The 22,993-nt window shown below is 35.6% G+C and overlaps 1 protein-coding gene across 1 annotated transcript in view; it reads right to left on the bottom strand.

Moving 5' to 3' along the window:
* Positions 1–2,626: 2,626 nt before the first annotated feature.
* LOC125058271 (programmed cell death protein 4) overlaps positions 2,627–22,993 on the bottom strand; it is a 32,709-nt gene continuing 12,342 nt past the window's right edge. Inside the window, exons 3-10 of the mRNA XM_047662320.1 lie at positions 13,295–13,396; positions 11,473–11,590; positions 9,925–10,084; positions 8,110–8,199; positions 6,811–6,943; positions 5,091–5,201; positions 3,647–3,786; positions 2,627–2,829 (exon numbers count right to left, since the gene is read on the bottom strand). Of these exons, the coding sequence (XP_047518276.1) occupies positions 2,757–2,829; positions 3,647–3,786; positions 5,091–5,201; positions 6,811–6,943; positions 8,110–8,199; positions 9,925–10,084; positions 11,473–11,590; positions 13,295–13,396 (927 nt within the window). The 3' untranslated portion in view covers positions 2,627–2,756. The remainder of the gene's footprint in view (positions 2,830–3,646; positions 3,787–5,090; positions 5,202–6,810; positions 6,944–8,109; positions 8,200–9,924; positions 10,085–11,472; positions 11,591–13,294; positions 13,397–22,993) is intronic.

Genomic DNA, 22,993 nt, shown 5'->3' with positions numbered 1-22,993 from the left:
AAATCAATCATAATCGATTTTTTATCTGCCACCTCCCGACATAATGTCTGGTCTTTTATAACCCGGACCTCGAAGTATTAGGAATATTCGATATACAACGATATTTACAATGAATCCGATTCTTTGAAGATGTATTAATATACTCGATACATTGATGTTTTTTTTGTAAAACATCGAAAGGATGATAAAAGCAGTTAATTTTACAAAAACTCAAGTTTGAATGGAACACTATAATTTAAAAGTAAAATAAATTTATTCAGCAGCACAAGGTTACCGTATGTAATAAAAAAGACAACAAAAATACTGCAATGTGCTACTGAAAAGGCATACACTCAGCATTTATCAAAACGAGATTAAGTTAATTTCGATTATTCTTAAACGTTAATTTGTGTTTATAATTTCTATTGTTTATTTTTTATTTAAAAAACCATGAAAATAAAATATTTAGGGTGTTTATTTTGAAATTAATTCAAAAATTAGGAAAAAATCGATAAATATTAAAAATCGATTATTTATTAATCGATTTTTCATGCTCCAAAAATAATCGATTTTTTTTCAAAGTGTCACATCCCTAATGTCAATTAAACATATCAGTAGTAACAGAAGATGATTTATTATTTTTTTCTTTTCAGGTTATTTCGAAAACGTATGTTCGAGTATATTTAATAACATTCGTTCTTATTCCATGTTCTATTTATATGTAAGGGTTGTATAATGCAAATTGTAATTTTGAATATATATATATAAAAAAACTTGAATCAATGTAGTGTTTTATTTTGACATAGTATGCATCGAATAATAAGCAAAATGAATAGTCAGCCTTTTGCGAACTTAAGCTTTGGTCTGGTGATCATGACGCACAACGCTGCGGTATGCGCCGCAACGCAGCATGTAGCGTCCCTGCGGAGAGGTGGTCAGTTGATTTTGCCGCAGCTACCAAAATTCCATATTGACTCAGTGACGCACACCGCAGCGTTGAACCGAGAATGACGCCGCGCTGTGCGGCAGTACACCTCCCCACTTCACCGCGCTTGCCCCTCGCCGCTGACGCATACTGCGACGGAACAAGAGAACATTTTCCATATGATTGAGTGTCCGGCAACGCATACCGCAGCGTTGTGCGTCATGATCACCAGACCAAAGCTTTAACTGGAGCCACAGACTATGGAATATCGGAATAAAAAACATCTTCATAAATGCATTTATTGGAAAAATTGGATTGTGTACATGCCAGTAGAATTATTATATTTAACATATCCTAAACTAGTATTGCTTAAATACCCATTCATAAGCAAACAAACGATTTTACTTTTACGCTTGACGAAACTTTCTGTCATAGACTATAAATTTGAGTGTTGCCACTTTTTGTCAAATTGTTTCGATTTCGATACATGCAATCCCTCAGAAAACTCTTGAAATACAAAAGATCTAGTATTTTATGTCGAATTTAGTTACACAAAGGAGCTTTAGCGCTATCTATGATATCCGTAAGTAAAAATTTTGACTGTCAGACTTAGCGCTTAACTAATCTTGCTAAGCATGACTCTAGTATGTTAAAAAACGTACTTTGACGTATAGAAGTTAGTTGGGGCTAAGTGCCGTTTTGGAATTTAATTTAATGAAAACCAACATTTTTCTCATCCGAATTATATTATTTACGTCCAAAACTATAATTGATTACATTATGACATTGTTCGCGTTTCATTCGGGTAAAACATTAAAGATCTTCAGTACTTCAAGTCCCAAAAAACGTCTTATAAACTGCAAGCAAAGGCTGTCCATACACAATTCTAACATCTTGTGTATAGTCAGCTTATTTATCAATGATATATAAAGTGGTCTGGTTGTGCAAAAATAAGACCTAGACTCAAAAACGGCTTTTATCAGAAACATTATCATTAAACACATGTTTGATATAAATTGTTTCGTCTGGAACCAAATCCAGGACCCACGAGAAATCCCAACAGATGGCGCCAGACAGATAAATATGGAGAATTTAAGTTTAGGAAAAAAGGACACCTGCGCCTAACCACTTTATACAATCATCAATTAGCATTAAAATTTACATATAATTATTAATTTAAACTTTGTACTAACACTAAGACACTAACCATAAAGTTACTCAGTCCATCACATAGCATTCTTTAAAAGAATTTAATTGCCGCATTCGTACTTAAAACCGTCAAAAAATACCAATTCACCGGATTTAAATAGGTAAGTAAAAACTTAAATTTTGGTAGTGATATATTGTATAAAAATATCTATTATTGGTAACTGAGGATGTAACTAAGATTTTGGCATTTTAAGTACGATTCCGTGTTTTCCAATGCGGGTAGTTACAACTTTCATACCCTCAAAACGTATGACACAAAAAAAGCATTCCTAATAATATAGGAATAAAAACTTCAATACACAGCTGGCGTATAATGTATAATCGATAATACCGGATTGAAACCAGCAACAAAATTATGTTGTTAAAAATTAATCTGTCAAATTTTGACATTTGCATGTCAAAAAAGGTTTCGATACATTTTTGTATGTTTTAAATAGTAGTGATAAACTTTTTTAAAAATTAGTATCCTGAATAATGTATAAAAAAAATTACCTTAACATATTAAAAAAAACAAACTGAATGTAAAAAATACCCGAGAAATTGAAAAAAAAAATCTTACAAAATTTCATACAACTTACAAAAAAAAAAAAAAGTTTTTTCGTAAAAAATACATTATACACCATACTATGCGTATACGGCGGGTTTACTCGCGCAGTTTCAGTGCGTGGTCCTTGATGGCGCCACCGTCACCTTCGGACACAAAGCGTTTGCGACCTCTGAAAAAAAAAAAAAAAAACATTGACAACTTCATCGTTAAAATTCTTAAGCATAAATAGAACTAGCCCAGACCCGCGGTTTGACCCGTTAATATGGTCGTAGACACAAAACTTTCCTAGATAAATCGTTAGAAATAGTAGTTTGTGACATGGTCGCATTCAAACAAATACAGTATTACATATTTATATCTTCACGTCTTTCTTTGAAGAGGTAGACAGAGATTACAGATAATATCACGCCTTTTTTCAGAAGAGGTCGGCAGAGATCACGGATATCACACCTTTTTTTCGAAGAGGTAGACTGAGATCACAGATATCACGTCTTTTTTTCGAAGAGGTACACAGAGATCACGGAACTAACGCTACTTCTATTGCTGCAAAGCCCGGAATCAAACCACTTGAAACCACTAGGCCAATACTCCTCTAAATAATTATATCTTATTTAATATATATAAATTACGTGTCACGTTGTTTGTGCACTATGGACTCCTAAACTACCGAACCGATATCAATCAAATTTGCGCACAGTGTGTAGTTTGATCCAACTTAAAACATAGGATAGCTTACATCTCAATTTATACCCGCAATATTATTTTGTTGCAAAATATTTGTTTATTTGATAGTCACAGTTCTAACAGATGGCGCTGTGTTGAAAGTACCAACGTTTCACATAAGCTACAATTTAATGGCATAACCACCAATAAAGCATGGTGGTCCCCATGACTGGTGTTCTCCTACCGTTTGCCTCGAATAGTTTGCTACTATGTAATATAACAAAAACCTTAGCCACAGCAACTAGCTAATATAAATTCCTCACCGAGTTGGCATACGCTTGAGAACAGTCTCGCCCAATCTGAACTTGTGCTGGCACCGTTCAACAAAGCGATCCAGCATAATGTACGCGAGGGGCACATCCAATACTATATCAGACATGTCTTCTAGCACTCGGAGAAAACCCTGAAACATACAATTTTATATTAATTATATATATTAACCTAGAAAAATTAATTTACAAAAATGTGCGCCATCTAAAGCCGCCATTTAAACTCAGGCGTTGGGCAATAAATGACACTTGACAGTTGGAATTCTATATAATTACTAGCTGATCCGGCAAACGTCGTTTTGCCATGTATATCATTTATAATAAAAAAGGGGTTGATCGTAGAGGGGTTAAAATAAGGGGTTGTATGTATTTTTAATGCTGCATCATAAAAAAATAAAGAATAAAATTTTTATCTAAAAAAAAAATTTTGGGGTGAAGTACCCTTAACATTTGGGGGGATTAAAAATAGATGTTGTCCGATTCTCAGACATACCCAATATGCACACAAAATTTCATGAGAATCTGTCGAGCCGTTTCGGAGGAGTTTAACCACAAACACCGCGACACGAGAATTTTATATATTATATAATATTCTATTCGATATTAAAATCAATGTCATAATCGAAACCAAAAACTTGGTTTTTTGAATTTTTCACATAAATTTTGAGGTTATGTGAAAAATGTGTGAATACAAAAGTTTTAGATCTTTTTATTGCCTACAACTTTGCCATTTAACTTTCTTCGATAGGACTTTTAGTTTTGTCGGAAATCGAGATAAACCGTTTTTTACCCTTAAAACTCCCCCCCCACCCCTTCCCGACCTCAGATCGACCGTAATTTATTTTTCCTTTCATTTTGATCATATTCCCCTCCTTTTCTAATGGGTTTCATCCTACTGTAATTTTTTTCACTTTTTATTTATTTTAAAGGCTATCTGCACTGGTCTACAACTGACATAATGAAAAGTAATTTTGATAACCTTTTAATATATTCATTTGTTGATAAATAGTGAGTCTTAATTCTAAACTTAAAATGTCTGTCTTAGAATGTCTTAAAATGGCATGGGCTCGCAAGTGCGTTGCCGGCCTTTTTAATAGAACAGGGGGCAAACGAACTCACCTGATGTTAAGTGATACCGCCGCCCATGGACACTCTCAATGCCAGAGGGCTTGCGAGTGCGTTGCCGGCCTTTTTTTTAATAGAACAGGGGGAAACGGACTCACCTGATGTTAAGTGATACCGCCACCCATGGACACTTTCAATACCAGAACGCTCGCGAGTGGGTTGCCGGCCTTTTTAATAGAACAGGGGGCAAACGAACTCACCTGATGTTAAGTGATACCGCCACCCGTGGACACTCAATACCAGAGGGCTCGCGAGTGCGTTGCCGGCCTTTTAAATTGAATACTTGATTATTATATATAGTTAGAATTCTCACCCTGTCCATTTGATCGGGCGTGACAATAACACTGCGCCGGAGTTCGGACAGGAACGTGCAAAGTTGTTCTTCAACACTTGTATTGATCGCTTCAACTGCTAATAACACGGTCTGGAAATAATATAAATAAATAAATGGTTAATTATAGTATTAAAATAGGCATGCAAATATCATAATAACAATATTAGCATCACGAAGATGTGCAGCGTTTTTGTCGAAGGGAGAGAGCGATTGAGAGAGAGCGAGAAAGGGCGAACGTAGCATAAAGCAAATTGCCATGGAGCGAGAGTAGGGAGCAAGCAAGTGAGAAAGATTGAGAGAGTGAGATAGAACGAACGTCGCATCACGCACAGTGCCATGTAGCGAGAGGTAGGAGGGAGATATAGTGAGAAAGATTGAGAGAGAGAGAGAGAGAGGGTAAGGGAGATTGATAAAAAATACACGCTATTTAAAAAAAAGTACGTGCGTACAAAGTACACATGTCAGAAGTGAAACTTCTTTGTAAATTAATTGTTACAAAGGTAAAAGCGCCAATAGATGATCATGTACCAGTATATGATCACTATATTATATATAGTACGGTCTGGAAATAATATAAATAAATAAATGGTTATTAAAAAAAAATATATATTAAAATAGGCATGCAAATATCATAATAATAACGTCACGTCACGAAGATGTGCAGCGTTTTTGTCGAAGGGAGAGAGCGATTGAGAGAGAGCGAGAAAGGGCGAACGTAGCATAAAGCAAATAGCCATGGAGCGAGAGTAGGGAGCAAGCGAGAAAGATCGAGAGAGAGAATGAGATAGAGCGAATGTCGCATCACGCACAGTGCCATGTAACGAGAGGTAGGAAGGAGATATAGTGAGAGAGAGAGAAAGGGTAAATATACACGCTATTGGTTGATGTATTCGTTTAGTAGTTACATATTAGAACTTTAGATGGCAATTATGTCGCATAACGTCTTGTGCAGTAAACGCAAATTTTTATTTATTTATATTATCATTAGCACATATACAGTGTGTAAACAGTGTGAATATAGATATATACAGTTTTTTTTTTAACAATTCACACCAATTGACCTAGTCCCATGCTAAGCTGGTGAAGCTTGTGTTATGGGTACTAGGCAACGGATATACATACATATTATAGATAGATAGACATATAAATACATATTTAAACACCCAAGACCTAAGCACAACACCAAATGCTCATCACATCGATGTTCGTCTCAGCCGGGGATCGAACCCGGGACCCATGGATTCGCAGTCAGGGGTACTAACCACTAGACCAATGAGTCGTCGTATATATATAATATAGTGATCATATACTGGTACATGATCATCTATTGGGGCTTTTACCTTAGTAATAATTAATTTATAAAGAAGTTTCACTTCTGACATATGTACTTTGTACACACGAACTTTTTTTAAATAGCGTGTATTTTTTATCAATCTCCCTTACTCTCTCTCTCTCTCAATCTCTCTCCCACCTCTCGCTCCATGACACTGTGCGTGATGCGACGTTCGCTCTATCTCAATCTTCCTCACTTGCTTGCTCCCTACTTTCGCTCCATGGCTATTTGCTTCATGCTACATTCGCCCTTTCTCACTCTCTCTCAATCGCTCTCTCCCTTTCGACAAAAACGCTGCACATCTTCGTGACGTTCCGTAGTTTTTTACCCTCTGCGCCTAAAGAAGTTTCACTTCTAAAACCTCACCTCATACACCAGCTCGTGGTGGAAATGCGGCACCTCCAGATCCTTCACGCAGCGCATGGCTTCATTCAAGTCTGATGACGTCAGGTACTCTTTCAGGAGAAGTTGGATCTGACGGATCAGCGATTTCACTGGCCTGAAATTATTTATTAAGAGTTCGTAGAAACAACACAATTGACATAAAATAAAAATAAAATAAAATATGTTTATTATGGAACATAAGATACATGTATCACTTATTCCACGTCATTAAATTTGAATTTGTAGGCATCTCTCATCGGTAAAGACAGAGGGTGTAGGCCGAGAGAAAAAGCCGGCGTAAAAAACTCTCGGTACTCTTTTAAAATAGCAAATCATCAAACAACACTCTTATTTAAAACAAATATCGCAAATTAATTAGAAGTAGCCTGTCTAGCACTATATAATCAAATGAAAAGGCGGCCTTATCGCTTTCGAGCGATCTCATCTAGGCAACAACTGTGAATAAATAAAAAGAAACAAAAAAAAAGTAGAAGTGCATAAATACATAATGTGTCATATAGTAAAAAAGAAAAGTGCATAAATACATAATATAGTAAAAAAGAATGGCGGAGAGTTCATTGCCTGTTCTTCTCTTCCGTTCTGCACCATTTATTGGAGAACTGGCAGTAAATGTAAAATTAGAAGCATTTAATGTATATTTCTTTTTTTGACGATCATAAGTGTACATTGTGTTACCTATATGAATAAATGATTTTGATTTTGAGTTATTTTATTTACAAAACTAAAACAGGAACAAAAAACTAAACTAAAAATAAGAACGATAACTTTAGATCAGTCTCACATCAGTTACTATGAAATATATCTGATATATTAAATTCTCGTGTCACAATGTTCGTTCCAATACTCCTCCGAAACGGCTCGACCGATTCTTATGAAATTTTTATTCATATTCGGTAAATCTGAGAATCGGTTTACTAACTATCTTTCAAACCACAATTTTTTAATTTTTTAAGATAAATTTTATTTTTTTATGATACAGCATACAAAAATACATACAACTTTTCACCCCTCTACGATCTACCCCTATTTTTATATGTTAATTAAAATCTTATGACTAGAACTCTGATGTTTATATAGAGAAAAACCACAGAAAAACCTAAAAAGTTTTCATTCCGGAAAACCGAAGAGTCTCTGGGGTAGCAAAGCAAAATGTTCCATGTTGGTATATGTACTAAAAAAGTAGGCAAAGTAAAATCACAATTGACGCAATTTTTGGAGATTATTGACCCCCCCCCCCATGTAACGCGCCGTAAATCTTACCTAATACCACCACCAACGCCCCAAATGTTGTCCAGCCGGACGAGTCCATGCTTCATAGAGAGTAGAGTCTCCGCTCTTTGGATAGTTTGTCTGGAATTTTTAATATTTTTAGATTACCTGGTTTAAAATGTATTTTTTTATAAAAATAACACAAATTTTTTTATCGTACTGTAAAGCGATTTATTCCAACAACAACAATAATAATAGCAAAGAATGTTTACAAGTGAGTGAGAATAATAGAGAATAAATGAACGTAACTTTAAAAAAATCGGTTGTCTGTAAAGTCGGTTTACTGACGATAGTTGAACGTCATAAAAAAATATTGATGGGATGGTTGCATTTTTCAAAAAAAAAAAAAAAAAAAAAATTTGTTTGATAGGTATTTTGTATGGATATAGAGAAGGAGGTAAATGGAAATCACAATTGAATTGATCAAGTTACATTTATTTGTACGCATAAATACAATTATGTCAATTTTAAATGGAACGCCTCAGAGCGAGGTAACGCCGCATGAGTCATGTTTTTTCGTGCGTGCAGCCGGCTCCATCGAATTATAAGACGTTGTCACGTCAAAAAGCTTTGACCGTTACCAGAGTTCAAGGTCATAATAGAAAGTGTGATATTTATTTTCCTTGAACTTTCGCTACCCATTTCTGCCTGTAGTAAGGTCAGCACCACTTTGATGGTCTTCCACGATCCGTTTCAGACACTTTCTTTTGCGAACTAGCGAACAGTGGAATAGGCTTCTGGGAGATACGACCAAATATATAACAAGAGTTATACTCCTCCCTCAAAAGCCGGCAACACACACTAAAATGGGTCTACGATGACTGCCCTTTTTGGGCGTGTCAAGTAGGCTCGTTTTTCCCTCTACAATATAAAAAAAAAGTGCGTGCGTACAAAGTACACATGTCAGAAGTGAAACTTCTTTGGCAAACTAATTTTTAAGTATTGTTCATATTTATACAAATCTAAAACTTTAGATTTCCGAAACTTAGAGGAAGAGAAAAAGGAAGATATGTCAGGAATTTAATTGTCATTAAATATTAAGTCGAAAATTAATACAAATTATTAATTTATTTCTTCGATAATAAAAACACGAGGCATTTTAATTTACAATTCGTCAGTTGAGATTTAAATAAATTATTTTGCATAAAATATTAATATTTCATAAATTCTCTTTACGAAATTTTAATTTTAAACATAAAATTTCTATAACGTAATACTTCTCACTCTCTTTAAATCGCTCTCTCCCTTTCGACAAAAACGCTGCACATCTTCGTGACGATCCGTAAAAATTTACCCTCATGCGCCTAAAGAAGTTTCACTTCAAATAAATATAGTTTAAAAAAACTAAAAAACGCGCTTTTAAAGCACATCAAACTAAAAAGTGAAAAATAATTCCTAATTTAGGCTGAAAATGGTAATGAACAAAAAATACTGGTATTATTGTGAAAAAGCGTGGGGCGCTCTGTGCCATATTTTTCGTCTATCGAAATTATTTTTCACTTTTTAGTTTGATGTGCTTTAAAAGTGTGTTTTTTAGTTTTTTTAAACTATTATTTATTTTCCACTTTTTAGTCCTAGCAGCAATACGTGTTGCCTCAATTGTATTGCTTTGTGGACTAAAAAAAAATTTCATTGTTATTTCGAGATAAACCTATGAAATTATTATATTGTCGCTGATTCTTTATAAGTGTACAAAGTTTGAATTAAATCTGTCCGTTAAAAGTGGGTCAAAATCGAGTCCGAAGGAGTCGGTTACATACATACATACATACAGGTGAAGCTAATATAAAGCGTGTAAAAAATTACCTGGCAGCCGGATTCAACTCAACATTGGACATGGCCTGAACGAATCTCGGCGGAAGACAATCATCAGCAACACATCTGGCGATGAAGTTAGACAGGAGTACTGTCGCATCGGGCGTGTCCAGTAAGAGATCGGGTAACTTGTCCAATAACCTCTCGAATGCTGGAAATAATAGAATCCAGATCAGAGGATTCGCTCATAGCAATATATTTCACAGTATTTGTCTGGAAAATTTGTTCGTATTAATACAAACATAATTGATGTAGCAAGATAAAAATTAACACGTGTGCCATTATTTTTAGATTATATTGCCTTATGGAAATTTTTGCACCATCGTCACCTATCTATTATATATATTATATACATAATATATAGCGTATATAATATATTATATACATAATATATATAAATTATTATAATTGGTTAAATTTGGTGTTTGTTCTCGTCTCTCGATATAAAGAAATCTCTCTCTAACGAACAAAAATGCTCGGTCCCTTGAAATTATTTATAAAGAGTTAACACTGTATATATAATTCTACTGTACATGTGTATGTCACTGAACTCCTCTTAAACGGCTGGACCGATTCGAATGATTTTTTTGTATGCGTTTACTTGGAGCCCTGGATGATTTAGATTCACAAATCAGCTCGGCAGATGGCGCTGCTACTTTCATACTTTGTTTAATATCCTAATCGTTTGAAATATCATGCAGGACAACATCTGTGGGGTCCGCTAGTATCTTATAAATACGTCCATTCTCAACCAACCAACACTGTCAACTATCATTTACAAACTTAAGGAGCGTTCAAGTATTACGTAACGCAATTGGGGGGAGGGGGGAGTCTTTTGAAACGTTACAGTGCGTTACATGAGGGGGAGGGGTTAAAAATTGCGTTACGTAATACTTGAACGCTCCCATAGCTACTTTGGTCATATAGGAGAGAACCCGAATATCTAATGGTAGAAGTCGGGGTCAATCCTCTTCAGAAAAAATCAAGACAATTATGGATCTCAACATCCATCTCGATTAAAAAGAGTGGCGGAGAGTTTATTGCCAATTCTTCTGTTCCGTTCTACGTCCGTAAGAACTGGCATTAAAGTAAAATTAGAACCACTTCATACATTTATATTTTCTTTTTTTGACGTTCATACGTGTACATTGTGTTACCTATATGAATAAATGATTTTGACATTTGACCTCATGCCTTGAGACAAGAATGCAGACTACAAAAAAAGGGTGCATATGTACGCGCGTAAGAAGTTCTTTGGCATTATTAAAAATAGTTTTTGATTGCATGAAAATAATTAATTACAATTAAATAATCAAAGACTGGAAAAGGAGTCATTATAGTCAATAAAGTTCAGTTTACATTTGAAAAATTAAGTAAATAAATATTTATTATTATTCTCTTACAGTGTAACATAAATTCTATTATTATTCGAATGTTGTTCTGTTAATTTTGTGTCACGGCGCGCGCGTATCGTAAAATTTCACTCTCATCAATTTTTCATAACGCGCCTAAAGAAGTATAACTTCAAAAAAAACTCACCATAGCTGATATCTCTAACCGAGAAAACTCTCCCATACAAATCCGAGATGAGCACCGACGCCATTTCACAGTGCGACGGTTTGTGGTCCAACGCGATTTCAACTATTGTTTCGCATACCTTAAAAAAACAATTTTAAATTTTATTTTGTTCATAGCTTTAAATACAATAAACCTCCTTATAACACGGTACTCTCACGCAGTTTCATATTACGCGATTTCAGTTCCTCGTATAACACAAGTAATTCTCCATATAACACGGAGATTTCACGTTATATACTTATATGTCGGAGATTCAACGCGATTAATAATTACAAAGTTGGTATCACTACTGTCGTCCGACATTATTACTTAATATTTAAACACAATCAGTGCGCACGTCCGGCGCAGGCGCCGATCGGAAAGCAACTCTAGCACTTCACGACCGATTACGCACGTACTACTGACAGCTTGACTTTGACAATTGACACATTGACACTTTACAACCTGTAAGATGTCTATGATATTGCGTGGTGTTGCCATTGTAATCAAACAAATTACACCGTGTTCTATTATAACCTAATCTCTGACATATATATGTTCTATGACAGTTGTAATATTGAATTGAACTTGAATTCGTGTCTTGGTGATGTTATTTATTTCGACTATTTGCGTGTTGTTCCCACGAGAATGTAAGTGCGTGCTCCTATTTCACCATGCCTCCTGCTGATAGAGTACAACTCTTTGTTTTTAATGTATGTTATTTTTATTAATTACTTAAGATGTCATGTGGAACATGGTGTAATTAATGGTTGCAGCTCCTTACAAACATTGTGTTTGAAAAACTTGTGATTAAAAAGAGTGGCGGAGAGTTTAGTGCCAGTTATTCTCTTCCATTCTTCCGACCTTGATATGAGAACTGGCCGTAAATGTAAAATTAGAAGCATTCAATATGTATTTCTTTTTTGACGTTCATAAGTGTTCATTGTGTTACCAAAATGAATAAATTATTTTGAATTTGAATATATAACAAAAACTGAGGTGGTATTTTCGGAGCTGGAACGGACTAATAAATAAAATAAATCAGTGGCACTACAACCTTTTTAGGTCTGGGCCTCAGATTTCTGAATCTGTGTCATGATATTTGTTAATCTAATCGGCAAGTAGGTGATCAGCCTCCTGTGCCACACACGCAGTTGACTTTGGGTCTAAAGCAAGCCGGTTTCCTCACGGTGAAGGAAAACATCACCGTTCGAGCGAATGTTAAATGCGCACATAGAAAGAAAGACCATTGGTGCACAGCCGGGGATCGAACCTACGATCTTATAGATGAGAGTAGCACGCTAAAGCCCCTAGGCCAACACTGCTGGAACGGATTAATAGCATTTAAATGAATTTCAATGGGGAAAATTCTTGTGTACCCCTTAATAGAGACTATTATTGGACACTTTCTCATGTTAAATTTCCTTTTCATTAACTAAGTTAGTTTTACTAAATAGTCTGGAATAAGCTAGATCCACTAAGCACTTAACACTAACGTGAATTCACACTAATAAAAAAAAAAACGTGTGTGTACTTATGTACACGCGTTAGAAGTTATACTTCTTTGGCGTAACAAGATAAAAATCTTTTCAAAAATTAATTCTACGTTTGTAGAAAAAACTACACTAACAATAGAAAAAATTGAAATGTTGACTATTGCTAACTTCAGGGTGTTGGTTTTTTGTGACGGCGCGCGCATCGTAAAAATTTATTTTCATCAGTTTTCCCTTACGCGCCAAAAGAAGTATAACTTCAAAATTGTGTCAAAAGTTTTTTTAAATATACATTATAACATGGCACTCACCAAGTGGCTCCGTTTCGCCGTGACATACTCCAAGAAGTCCTCAGCCGCTGCGTTTGTATCACCATGCTCGAAGTACTCCAGTATCACTGGCTCCGATTTACGCTGAAATGAGAAATTCAAAATTGCGTCACGTAATACTTGAACGCTCCCATAGTGACTATAGAAACTATACAAATTGTTTTTAATTCTGTTCTGGCTTCTTGTTGTTATTGTTAATATTATTTTCGACTTACACCACATAATAGTAACTAAAGAGACATAAGGTGGTCAAGAAACGTGGTTACTACCTATACTTGAGTACAGTATTGTACTAGGGTACTGAAAAACTTTACGGCGAGATAAATTGGGGGGGGGGGGGGGGGAGGGGCTGTCAATAATCTCCAAAAATTGCGTTACGTAGTACTTGAACGCTACCTTTACCATAATTGTCATGTTAGAAAAGATAGATAGAAAAAAAGATAGATAGATAAAGAAGGCAGAGATCGATTGAGAGAGTGAGAAGGGCGAATTACTTTATACAAATTCTATTTCTAAAATTAAAATTTCGTAAAGAGAATTTATGAAATATTAGTATTTTATATTTTATGAAATTTATTGAAATCTCAAATGACGCATTGTAAATTAAAATTCCACGTGTGTTATTGAAGAAATAAATAAAATAAAAAAATTGTTTTAATTTTCGACAATTAATATTTTAATGACAATTTAATTAAAAAAAAAGGAAGATATCTTCTTCCCTCCCTCTAAGTCTCGGAAATCTAAAGTTTTACATTTGTATAAATATGAACAAGAGTTAAAAATTAGTTTGCCAAAGAAGTTTCACTTCTGACATGTGTACCTTGTACGCACGCACTTCATTTTAATGAACACAGAACATTGTATTGTGTATGTATGTACTTATGTTATTATTAGGCCAAAATTGCTATATATATATATATATTTGCTTACAAACTTAAAATATACAAAACATTCTCAAACATTAAGTAATTACAACATAGTTTTTTAAATAATACAGCCTCCATGGGATCCCATCATTTTTTCAACCGCGCCACGTGTAGCTTAACATAACAAATCAAATTGACTTATAAATGTGTCAAGTCGCGTCTATTACTATCGAATCCTCAGCGTTGCGACACCGATTACACCAATCCACGCATTTTGTGGTATATGTGATCGACTTAAAGCGGTTTACGAAGACAAAATTTTTTTTTATCATCTTTAAAAAAAACCAGTGCTGCTACAACCTTTTAGGTCTGAGCCTCATATTTCTGCATCTTTTCCGTGATAATTTTTCTAATAGGCAAGTTGGTGATCGGCCTATACACGCGAAAGATTACCATCACATCCCCAAGTAGGCGCTTGATTGGAACTCACATGAAAAGCGGAAGACTGGCCGTCCCAAGCAAACCTGGCGTCATACATAAGGCAGAGCCGGAACGACTTGGAGAGATCTTAAAAGGCTGGCAACGCACTCGCGAGCCCTCTGTCATTGAGAGCGTCCTAAGCCCCATATTAGGGCGTCCACAGTGAGTTTCCATCACTTTTTTTATAGAACGGGGAAAACCGCAACAGCATCAGCTCGATGGCTGGAAGTCCGCTTCACAAGACACTTTCTTTTACGAACTAGGGAGCTGTGGAATCGATTCCCGGTGGGGGTCTTTCTTGAGAGATACGACCTTCAATCCCTCAAAATCCGGCAACGCACTCACTAAAAATGCGTGTCCATGGGCGATGACTGGGCGACTGACCCTTATTGGGCGACCCGTAGGCTCGTTTGACCCCAGATAAAAAAAGGGGGGGGGGGGGGGGGGATAACAGTCACACTTGATATTGATACCGCCGCCCACTTAAATACCAGAGGGCCGTCCTTTTAAGAATTCGTACGCTCTTCTCATTTTCCAAGACCTAATATTTGTGTTTTTTTTTAAATAAATAGATGGATAATGAAAATCGCTTCCGCTCGTGTCTTGTACACTTGACCGCTATACGGATGTCAACGACCCGGCGAGGCGCGGCTCGTATCTCGGTCGTGCCAAAATGTTTGCGTTTGATAACGCTTTGTATACAAATATCAGCTGGTTTATAATAAATATATAATTTAAATAATAAATTATTGCTCTGTGGCGATCAACTGCACTTCGGAGAATATTATGATAAAAAAGGCTATTTATCAGTACCTATTTTAATATATATAAATTACGTGTCACGTTGTTTGTCCGCGATGGACTCCTAAACTACCGAACCGATATCAATCAAATTTGCACACCGTGTGCAGTTTGATCTAACTTAAAAGATCTTAGCTTACATCTCAATTTATACCCGCAATATTATTTTATTGCAAAATATTTGTTTATTATTTGATAGTCACAATTCTAACAGATGGCGCTGTGTTGAAAGTACATACCAACGTTTCACATAAGCTACAATTTATAATAAATATTTATTTATTTAATTTTTCAAATGTAAACTGAACTTTATTGACTATAATGACTCCTATTCCAGTCTTTGATTATTTATAATAATAATAATAAATAATAAAAGCCTTTATTCAGATAGAAAATTTTACATAATTTTAAACTTAAACTATCACTAGTGAGTCGGTGACACCGACAACCCATCTGTTTGCCCAACTTTGGCAAAGGCCTCCTCCATTTCTCTCCACTCTGCTCTGTTCTGAGCTTTCCTGGTCCAAATTTTCCCAGTTACGGATTTTATTTCGTCTTCCCACCTTCGAAACTGTCAACCTCGTTGTCTTTTCTTATTTCTTGGGTACCAATATATGATCTTTTTGTTCCACTTTTCCATACCTCTTATTATGTGAGGCTGGTCATTTCCATTTCAATCTTCGTATCCTCGTTGTGACGTCTTCAATCTTCGTGTGGTTTCTTATGATTTTATTATTGATTCTATCGGACCTCCTGATATTTAGCATGCAATCAAAAACTATTTTTAATAATGCCAAAGAAGTATAACTTCTTACGCGCGTACATAAGTACACGTACCCTTTTTTATATTTATTAACACACATTATTAGAAAGAAATCCTGGCGAAGCAGGGACAGCCCGCTTTCTTGTATATATAATCAGCACATTACCACGTCATATAACCCTATGTGAACGATAAGATTTGATAATATATATAATATATATATAAGCTACAATTTAATGGGGTAACCACCAAAAAAGCAGGTCCCCATGAGTGGTGTTCTCCTACCGTTTCTCTTGAATAGTTTACTACTATGTAATATAACAAAAACCTTAGCCACAGCAACGCTTGGCCGGTCTGCTAGTATATTATAAAAGAAAATTGAATTCTGTTAAGGTTTAAGAAAGTTTTTGAGTAGTGTTGATATACGACGGTGTCTGTCAGGTACCGGAGGCTGATCACCTACTTGCCTATTACATCATGACACAACAAATACAGAAATTTGAGGCCCAGACCTAAAAAGGTTGTAGTGCCACTGATTTTTACTATAATTTTAAAAACAACAAATTATCATTCACAATTTCAGTCACAAAAACGTTTTCTAGACAAAATAGCATCGCACTGTTATTCTCTTAATAAAATAAATGTTCTAATGGTAGGGGAGCCCAAGAGGGGATTTCGGGATTTACTAAAGCGCGGCAGATTAATATATAGGGGGATACCTTGTACCCGGTTAAGTACCTCCACAAAATATGAGGCCCATATATAAGGCCGCACGTGAAGGAGACAGGATCAGTTTAGTAAAAAAAAATTGACCATCAGAAATTCCCGAGCGCGTCAGATTAAGGTAGGGTGAGTTAATTACATCCTAAAAAGTGTATATTCCACTAACATGACAATTTGAGAGTGACGGAAAAAAAGGGGAGGGCAACAAAGTTGTAAAAAAAAACGTCATCTCGACATTCTCGAGCGTAGCTAATTTTTTTTTTATTTTGAAGGAAATAATTCAAGAATAATGAAAAATATATAATCTGACGATTTCCGCGAGCCGAAATAACAAAAATTCGTCGATAAAGTTAAATGCGTGCAGCTGCGTGATGCCTACATTTCCTTAAACCGATCGGAATCTACTAAACGGCGTTCTAAATATTTCCCTCAAAATTACATTTCCTGTGAATTTGAACCGATTCGGACCGATAGATTTTGAGAAATTTTGAAAAATCTTAAAAAAATAAGAAATATTTTTTTTTTAAGTGGTTTCTTTATCGATCAACTTCAAAAACTAATCCGCCTTTGAGCTTGAAAAACCACGTCGATCGCCACCAAGCTGGTCAAAAGCGGTTGATTCGTTCGAGAGATATCGTACACGAAAGAAACCCAAAAAAGTGTTTTTTCGGGATTACTCCGAAATTTGTGGTTCGATCAATTAAAATTGCAAAATTACTTATGAGGATGATAAAACTGCGTCGAATGCCGCCAACCACGTGAAAATTTCTTGATCCATTCAAAAGTTATTGCGGTTTGAAAAATCCAAAAATAGTGTTCTATGAAACTTCTATCAGACTTTCGAGCTGGGAGAGCTCAAATGCATAGAAATGTTATTTCTTTGAACTCAGCGAGCTCAAAATATCAATTTTAAGCGCCCAGGAATGGAATTAGCGGGAAGTTGCAGGGATGGCCCTTTAGGTGAACCGTTTTTCTATTTTTTTTTTTGTCAGATTAGGCGAATCCCTCTAGATAATCGTCAGATTATGAGACAGTACGTTTAGAACATAAAGATGAACCACACATATCTTAATCTGACGCGCTTGAGTATTTCAAAATTGCGATTTTTTTTGCAAATTAAGAAAATGGCTGTGGGTTTGCGTCCCATCGAAATCGTCAGATTAGTCAATGAGAGCTTTTTTTTGGTGCACTTAACACTCCCTTAGAAAATCTGACGCGCTCGATAATTTTTTTTTTTTTAATTTTCAACCCTTAAATACAACCACCCGCATCATGCAAACGATCAGATTAACATACGTACATTATTAAAAATACGTAGGGCATAGATGCTATCAATATCTGACGCGCTCGAGGATGTCCATGCAACAGTTTTTTTTTACATATTTAACTATCTATAGCCGCTTCCCCCACCGATGAAAAGGAATTTATCATATAACATTTTTTTCTTCTTTTTATCTAAGCTTTGCATCCCAATAGGTCTCTACGACGCTCGAGTAAATCCCCATTTAGCATCGTGGGCTCCCCTACCATAATATTTCGTGACTCCTAATTAAAGTTCAGTTAAAACCCTACGGTTTCCTAGAAAAGCGGCCGTAATGTAACGTTGGGTGACGTCACCCATACAAACATGCACGAACCGGGAATCGTGTGCACAAGCGGTGCCGTTAAGTAACGGCCGTCTTTACGGTGGCCAAGCTGTGGTTTCCTAGAAAATAGTGCGACCGTCTTTTTGAGTGTTATTCCAATTTCGTTCCACAAATTTTGCATCATCTGAGCTTGTCTGTACTCTTTGGATTTGATATTGTACAAAGCTTCATGATTTTTAACAAAATCAATTAATTCTTCATTTTCGCTCGTCCAAGTCATTGTATTAATTAAATATGCGCACCGTGTTATGTGGTCCCCACTATATTATTAAACTTTCAACTGTTATTTTTTGCCTTGTATAAGTTTAACCATATGTTCATGTAGTGATAAGTTATAGTTAAGTACCTAATGACATTGTTTGTTCCCCTAATGTATCCCTACTCCTACCCAAACCTTTAAGTACCAAATCCCGATCCTTTCAAGGGCACTTCTATTCCATATTCGAACTCCAACGTTAGTTTTTGTAAACATAATTTTAAATAAAGTTTGTTAGTTTTAAAAACAAGTTTTAGTCACTGCCTCATAACAAATTTGGCGCAGTCGGTAGGATCTACTTGTGTAGTAAGACGAAGCAAACGTACAAAGGACTAGCATCGCCTAGTACGGTAGCCTTAGGCTTTTAATAGTTTTCGCCGATACTATGCTCTTGTGGTTCGTGTTACTGTGGTAAGTGGCATTTTACTTGTGGCTCATTCTTTTCCTATATTTCCATATTTTGTGTGTTTTATATATATTATCCTGTATTACTATATCTTATATTTCATTTAATTACATTATTCATATTTAACTACACACACATTCTACATTTTAATAATCATCATGTCATTAAAGACCGAAAGCATAATGAAGGCATCACCAGTTAATATTCAAACTCTTATAAATCTTATTCCTATATTCGACACAAACAATCACGATGAAATTTACGGTTACATTAGGTCCTGTGATACTGTGTTTAAACTGTCATCTCCGTTTGAACGGGAGACTTTGTTAACTTGTGCTCTAAATAATATTAAAGGCATCGCGGCCTCAGAAGTTCGGTGTAAAACTTACGAGACGTGGGATGAACTAAAGAGATTTCTTATTGAGAGATTCGCGAATACCAAGACGATTCAACATTTGAATTTAGAACTTCAATCGATTTTCCAGAGACATGATGAGTCCTTAACCCAATTTTATCATAGAGTAGATCTTTGTCGTTGCAAAATCTTAGAAAAACTACACTCAGAAATTTGCGATTCAACATTAGACGGACGTGTAGCAACCACCGAGGAAACCGCCTTAAGCATATTCCTCAACGGTCTCTCTACAGACATGGGTATAATGCTCAGAACAAAAGGTTTCGATACCTTGAGAGAAGCAGGTCGTTTTGCAATGCAAGAAGATCAAATTAGGGCTATGAACAAAGCTAGGCAATCTTTATTTAGACCAGTTCCAACTCCTAGGCCAGCAATTAGGAGTAATGCATATCAAAATAATTACCAATCTATTAGAAACCCAAATATTCCATTCAGGCCTCCTAATCCTAGATTTTCTCCAAAGACATGTGCTTATTGTAAAAATATTGGGCATTCAATAAACGAATGTCGCAAGAGAGCATACAACGAGCAAAATAAACAACGCGCTCTCCCTGCACCAATCCGCCATTTAAACTTAGAAGCGACCAACGAAATGAGCGACCCGTTGGAAATCGCTACCAGCTCCTACTCGATGAACCCAGCTCTTTAGACTATTCAATGCTTCCTCAAATTCCAAAATCAAGTCGAGTGTTACAAAGCACTGTGCCTGCATCCTTGCATAATAAACCAGCCTATCGGAGGCAATGCAAAGAAGCTTGCACACAGACAGATTTCGAAGCTAGCTTTATACAGACCTACAAACAGGGTAGCCAGTCCCAAACCTTTGGTCATAATACGGATTCTACTATTTCTTATAAGCACGATGAATCTCCAAAATCCTCTGAATCTAAAAATCGCACTGTATCTTCTAACCCCACTGTATCTCAAAATATCGCTGAATCTTGTAAACCCGCTGTATCTCATACTACTACTAAATCGAATTCAAAATACCATTATAAAAAAAATAAACGTAAGTCGAAATCAAACAACAAGAATATTAAATCTTTTTCAATCTCTGCTTTAAATGATATTCCTCCAGAAAATCTCTTACATGCTACATTTTACATAGATAATAAACCTGTGACTCTTTTAATTGATACCGGTGCTGGTATATCTGTCATACGTAAAGATAAAATAGGTTTAGCTTGCATTAACGAATTAAATATAGTTTCTATTCAAGGTATTTCCAGTTCTCAATCTCAGATGCTGACCTTAGGAACGGCAAATATTTCCCTTGACAATTTACCTAAACATAAATTTCATGTTGCAAACCTTAACATAAAAGCTGACGGTATTTTAGGTAATGACTTTATGACTGAATATGACTGTAAAATTGAAGTACAATCGAAAATCTTAACAATTGGCGTCAAAAGTTATGACTTATTTTATTTACATGAAAAACTACAAGATTTAAATCCACAGAACTATACTGTATCCCTCGAAAAACAAGTAATTAACAAACGATCGGAAACAGTAATTAGATGTACAACAAATTCTATGAATTTTGGCGAAGCAATCGTTGAAAAACATACATTAGATCATGGCATTATTATTCCACGCTCATTAGTGACCGTCGCAAACAACTCTTTTCTTACAACTTGCATTAATTTAGACAAACAAGATAAGATTATTAGCACTCCTTCCATCCCTGTTACTATTTTTGACTTTGACAAACATACTAAGGAACAAACTCAACATGAGATAAATAATTTTAATTGTATTTCCCAAACAGATCGTCAGAGCAAAGTTTGGTCCCTCATTAGAGGCGACCATTTAAACAAAGAAGAATCAAACTCCCTAAATAAAATCGTAATTGAATATTCTGACATATTTTATACAGAAGGTGACAAACTGACATTTACAAACCATACTAAGCATACTATTCCTACCACATCAAATATTCCAATTAATACGAAAACAGATAGGTTTCCACATATACATCAACAAGAAGTAAAAACCCAGGTCGATAAAATGCTAAATGAAAATATAATACGTCCGAGTACTTCACCATGGAGTAGTCCTATCTGGGTAGTCCCTAAAAAAGTAGACGCCTCCGGCAAACAAAAATGGCGCGTCGTTATCGATTATCGTAAACTTAATGATATAACCATAGGTGATAGTTATCCTTTACCTAACATTACAGATATACTCGACAAGTTAGGACATTCTGTTTACTTCACTACTTTAGATCTCGCCTCTGGATTCCACCAAATCGAACTCGAATCAAACGATATTCCTAAAACTGCCTTTAATACTCCGTATGGACATTATGAATTTTTAAGAATGCCATTTGGATTAAAGAATGCTCCAGCAACTTTTCAACGTGCTATGGATAGCGTACTCTATGGATTACAAGGTGAACGTTGCTTTGTCTTCTTAGATGACATAGTAGTCTTCGCCTCTAGTTTACAAGAACACGAACAAAAGCTATACGAAGTCTTCAATCGACTTAGGAAAAATGGCTTAAAAGTTCAACCAGATAAGTGTGAATTCCTTAGGAAAGAAGTAGCCTATCTAGGGCATATAATTTCTAGCGAAGGTGTAAAACCTAATCCTGATAAAGTTCACGCAGTCGATAATTTTCCAGTTCCCAAATCATGCAAAGACATCAAGTCTTTCCTTGGCCTAACCGGCTATTATCGCCGTTTCATTTCTAATTTTAGTAGTCTAACAAAACCTTTAACTAGTCTCCTTAAGAAAGATGTTCCTTTTGTTTGGGGTGAAACTCAACAATCAGCCTTTGAAGAATGCAAACATCTCCTTACCAATCCTCCTATTTTACAATATCCTGATTTTACTAAAGAATTTATTTTAACAACAGACGCTTCTCTTCATGCGATTGGCGCTGTTTTATCGCAAGGGCAAATAGGTAAAGATCTACCTATTGCGTATGCATCACGTACTCTCAACAAAGCAGAATCAAATTATTCCACCATTGAACGTGAATTATTAGCCATAGTTTGGGCTGTTAAGCATTTTCGTCCCTATTTATTTGGTAGAAAGTTCAAGATCGTTACCGATCATAAACCATTAACATGGCTTTTCTCTATAAAAGACCCTGGAAGTCGTCTCGTTCGCTGGCGTCTCAAACTCGAAGAATATGAATACGAAGTAATTTATAAAGCTGGTAAAAATAATACTAATGCCGACGCACTCTCTAGGCCTTCAATTCTTAACACAAATACTATTGACTTAACTTGTGACAAAAATACTGATAAGAACGAAATCGATTCTCACGACGACTATTTACAATTAAACTATCAACACTTTACAGAAATTTCAGATT

The sequence above is a fragment of the Pieris napi genome, chromosome 18, assembly GCF_905475465.1.
Source record: "Pieris napi chromosome 18, ilPieNapi1.2, whole genome shotgun sequence".
Classification (NCBI taxonomy): Eukaryota; Metazoa; Arthropoda; class Insecta; order Lepidoptera; family Pieridae; genus Pieris; species Pieris napi.
Note: the sequence above shows the minus strand (reverse complement) of the source record. Positions and strands in the feature narration are given on the sequence as shown.